Source organism: Protobothrops mucrosquamatus, unplaced genomic scaffold (assembly GCF_001527695.2).
Source record: "Protobothrops mucrosquamatus isolate PMUCROS unplaced genomic scaffold, P.Mucros_1.0 scaffold765, whole genome shotgun sequence".
NCBI classification, from domain to species: Eukaryota; Metazoa; Chordata; class Lepidosauria; order Squamata; family Viperidae; genus Protobothrops; species Protobothrops mucrosquamatus.
In genome coordinates this window covers 339,525-344,305 of record NW_015387033.1, presented here as the reverse complement: position 1 = coordinate 344,305, position 4,781 = coordinate 339,525, and the positions used below count along the sequence as shown (strand labels likewise).

At 52.2% G+C, this 4,781-nt stretch overlaps 1 protein-coding gene across 1 annotated transcript in view; it reads right to left on the bottom strand.

Annotated features, from left to right (window-relative positions):
- Positions 1-3,897, bottom strand: part of MAP6 (microtubule associated protein 6) — a 12,591-nt gene extending 8,694 nt beyond the window's left edge. The window contains exon 1 of the mRNA XM_015818572.1: positions 3,089-3,897. Within this exon, the coding sequence (XP_015674058.1) occupies positions 3,089-3,897 (809 nt within the window). The remainder of the gene's footprint in view (positions 1-3,088) is intronic.
- Positions 3,898-4,781: the final 884 nt, after the last annotated feature.

Below are 4,781 nucleotides of genomic sequence, written 5' to 3'. Positions count from 1 at the left end.
TGGAAGGGACCTTTGAGGTCATCTAGTCCAACCCCCTGCTAGAGTTCTCACAACTCACTTAACCAGATAAGTCTTACTGGAAGCTCTGCCAACATAGACCTTAATAGGGTTAAAAAGCATCATTACAGGAATGCAAGTCCTAACTAACTTGCTGCAGGAAGCACCTAATCTTATAGGTGCCCTGACTTCAGCCGCCAGCGCCTTCGCCATTGGCTAGGCAAGCAGCAGGAGGTGTGGCTTGCCCAGCGTAGCCAATCAGTGTTTGGAGAAGAGTGTTTCACTCTGGAATAATGTAAAGCAGTGCTTCTCAGCCTTGAAGATGTGTGTGGACTTCAACTCCCAGAATTCTCCAGCTGGGGAATTCTGGGAGTTGAAGTCCACACATCGTTGAGGTGCCAAGATTGCGAAATATAGAGAGGCTTGATTATTATTATTTTTTGGCATTCTTTTGCCTGCAGAATTATGTAGGCCTTTTCTCTACCAGAGACCCCTTTTAAATACATTTTGGGGCCACGGCCACAGCCCCCCCCCCCAGACTTAAGATTTAAATCATAACACTTCTCAAGCCTCCGCGGACCCCTTGTGATGACCACAGGTTGAGAACCAATGATGTAAGCTAAATGGGTTAAATCAGTGTTTCTGAACCTCAGCCATTTTTAAGATGAGTGGACTTCAACTCCCAGAATTCCCTAGCCCAGGGATAGGCAGCCTTGGCTCTTTTATGACTCGGGGACTTCAACTCCCAGAATTCCTGAGTCAGCATGGGGGAATTATGGCCCCTTCATGACTCGTGGACTTCAACTCCCAGAATTCCTGAGCCAGCATGGGGGAACTATGGTCCCTTCATGACTCGTGGACTTCAACTCCCAGAATTCCTCAGCCAGCATGACTCAGCTTGGAAACTCTCCCTTTCCCCTCAGCATGGCTGGCTCAGGAATTCTGGGTATTGAAGTCCACAAGTCATAAAAGAGCCAAGGTTGCCTACTCCTGCCCTAGCCCATGCATGGGCTGGGGAATTCTGGGAGTTGAAGTCCACACATCTTAATAGGTTGTTGAAGTTGAGACACACTGGGCGGAATTACTAGTTTTAGATGTTCTCACAACACATTAATTCTCACAATATTCCCCCACAGGTGCCACAACCACTGGTTTACAAGGCTGAAGTTAATGAAAGCATTCAGAACCCCGTCGGAGACTTTGTAGGTTTAATTCTTGCTTATATTGTACTTCAGCTGGGATCTAAGTGGGCTGGGTAGTATAATGGGATTCTAAAACAAACAAAAAGGAAATAAAATCAGTTTATTGGGTTTAATTAGGCAAGGGGTGGCCTAAACGGATTCAGCACAGAAATAATTACCGCTTCAATCCTAAACTTGTCCTCATAATTTTGGCTTCTACTTTGAGTGGAGCTCAGTAGCAGAATAAAAAGGTCTGAAGAACTGGGATGAAAATATAACAATTTGTAAATTCATATATAGGCGCTGCAAAAATGTCAGGATTTGGGAAAACTCAACTGCATTTTTATGGAAAGCTTGCTTGCGATGGTCGTTCTAGTTTTCAGGCTTGGAAAATCTTCAACTTAAAAAGATTTCCTAAGTCACTCCAACTGGTTAAAACCGGGAAATTTGGTTTTTTGGGAGTCTGGGACACCGACACATTTGGGATTAATTTTAATGCTTGCTGGACAAGCTCCAAATCAAATCCACAGCCAGCGTAAAAAAAAAAATAATGGAAAGGGATGCACATTTTAATATCTATTAAGAAATCCTGCAATTCTGCAAAAGCAGAGGTGGTTGCTGAATTATAGTGGTCAAAAAAAACCTCAAACTGGTAGCTTGGAACCTGCATTGCAATCTCCTTTTTCAACACATATTTAGGGGGGTGTTTTTGATCACCCCTAAAAAAACATCCTGGCTGAACTAAAATAATTCCAGATATCTAACAGGTTTCCATGCTGGGTTCTCTGAAAATGCATAGTTCTTTAGCCGAAGTAGCTAAACCACTGTGGCTACATGAGAATTTGACACCTCCCTATCACCCCTGGACAATTAAACTAAGATATGATAATAATGATAATGATAATGATGATGATGATAATAATAATGATGATAACAACAATAATAATAATAATAATAATAATAATAATAGAGTTGGAAGGGACCTTGGAGGTCTTCTAGTCCAACCCCCTGCTCAGGCAGGAAACCCTATACCAGGGGTAGGCAACCTCGGCTCTTTTATGACTCATGGACTTCAACTCCCAGAATTCCTGAGTCAGCCTAGCTGACTCAGGAATTCTGGGAGTTGAAGTCCATGAGTCATAAAAGAGCCGAGGTTGCCTACCCCTGCCCTATACCATGGGTCTTCAGACTTGGCCCTTTTATGACTTGTGGACTTCAACTCCCAGAATTCCTGAACTATGGCCCCTTCATGACTTGTGGACTTCAACTCCCAGAATTTCTCAGTCAGCATGGGGGAACTATGGCCCCTTCATGACCTGTGGACTTCAACTCCCAGAATTCCTCAGCCAGTCATGCTGGCTGAGGAATTCTGGGAGTTGAAGTCCACAAGTCATAAAAGGGCCAAGTTTGAAGACCCCTGCCCTATACCATTTCAGACAAATGGTTATCCATACAGGTAATCCTCAACTTAACGACCCAAACTGAACCCAACCTTTCTAAGCGAGGCACGTGTTAAATGAATTTTGCCTCACGATACCTTTTTTGCCTCACGATACCTTTCTTAAAGCAAATCCCTGCCGTCATTGAAGCGAGTAACACGGTTGTTAAGTGAAACTGGTTTCCCCCTTGACTATGGCGTGTCCGACCGTCACCAAAGGGGATCACCTGACCTCAGCAGACACTGCAACCGTCACCGGTACACGCCAGTTGCCAAGCCTCTGAAGTTTTGATCAAGTGACCACAGGAAGGCTGCGACCGTCATAAAGTGTGAAAATGGTCACTAAATGGACGGTTTTTAAGTACATCGGGGCCCCGGGTCCCAGATCTGCCAAAGGAGACGGTCCTTCTTCCCTAGGGATGAAACTCAAGACATCCCTTAACCCCGCCATGCATTTTTGGGGGGTCCTCACCTGTAAGAGGAGGTGGACACCTTGCCCGTAACTTCCTGCTTGATCTGCCGGTTGAGGGCGTCCACCACCGCTCGTCCTTTCCCGGTCTCCTGGCTCCCCGAAGGTGCCGGCTGCTGGGGGGTGGGCCAAGCCTGGTCTTCAGACAGGTGGCCCCTCTTTTTGGTCTTGGTTAACCTTTCTTCGGAGGTGGGCAGCCCCGCCGGCGCCTCTTTCCTTCGCTCCAGCCGATCGTGGTCTATCTGAGACCGGCTTCTTCTCTCCCCGCTGCTGGACCGTTCCTTGGCCCCTTTGTCCAGCTCGACCAGGGCCGGGATGGCCATCTCCTTGGGGATCCAGGGGTGGTCTCCTCTCTTGGGGATGGGCCAAGGAGGGAAGTCCTTCTGGTACTGGCTCTGCCTGGCAAAGGGCTGGTCCGACGGGTGGTACTCGCTTTTCGGCTTGCAACTGGGCTCCGGACGCTGGACTTTCCAGGCCTTGAAATCGTGCCGCATCACCGAGTCCTGGGAGCCTGGATCTTTGGGCTGGCCCGCTTTGGGCGGCGGGGGTCCCGGCCCGGGGTCCACCCCCGAGGCAGGCCTGGCGAGGCCATCCGAGTCACCGCCAAGGGCGGCCGGCTGGGTGTCGATGGCCGAGGGCAACGGGCGGGCCGGCTGCTGCTGCTGCTGCTGCTGGAAGACCACCTGGGTGCCGGGCAGCTCGGTGGCTTCGGAGTACTTGGTGAAGACCAAAGGCACGGCGATGTCGGCTTTGTCCAGCTGGTTCCAGAAGCGGGCAATGCAGCACGCCCGGCTGATGCACGGCCAAGCCATCTCGGCCGTGGGGTCCTGCCCTCGTTCCCCCGCCACGGTCCAGCCTGCTCACTGACAGACAATGAAGACCCCCCCCACCCGTCCCCCAGGACCCGCTGCCCAAAGACCCCCTCCCCCACTATCTCCAGACCCTACACCCCTCCCCTTGTTGGGCAAGCCCAGCCTCCCTTCCCCAAGACCCCAAGACCCCCCCTCCCCAATTGCAAGATCCAGAGGATGCTCCAGACAGAAGGCCAAGCAAAAGACCCCTCCCCAATTAAGGGGATGCTAATTTGCCCCCCTCCATCAAGTTAGGGAAGAAGCAGGAGGGAGGGAGGGAGGGAGGGGCAGGCAAGCAGGCAGACAGACCCCCCCTTGTCTCTAAAGCCTGCAGAGGATCAAAGAGGAGCAAGGGAAGGGGGAGATAGATATCCCACCCCCCCACCCCCAAAATAAGGCCGGTGCCCAACGAGGCGCAGCCCCTGCAGAACCCAAAGGCGGTCTGGGCGGCGGGGGCTGCGGCAGAGAAAGCGGCCCCACCCAGCCGGGATGTGGAAGAGGAGGGAGGGGGCGAGCACCTGCCGCCGCCAGCACGCAGGCGCAAGACGGGCTGAGTGGGGCGGGGAGGGAGGGAGGGAGGGGGGCAAAAAGAAATCAGGCGGGTGCTTTTAACCCTTCCCTGCCCCGCCCGGCCGAAGGATGCTCTCCGCCTCGGCTGAGGATGCTGGGCCGGGTGGTCCTGGCGGCGGGGATCGGATCCTCCGGCTTCGGCTTTTTGCAAGGCTTTTTGCAAGGCGACAGTCCTCAGTGGGGCGCGGCTCTCCGGGTCAAGGCGACGGGCTTTCCCCCCGCGGTCCCCGGGAAAAAGGGAGGGGGAGGAACGGTCCACTCAGGCGACGGGGGGG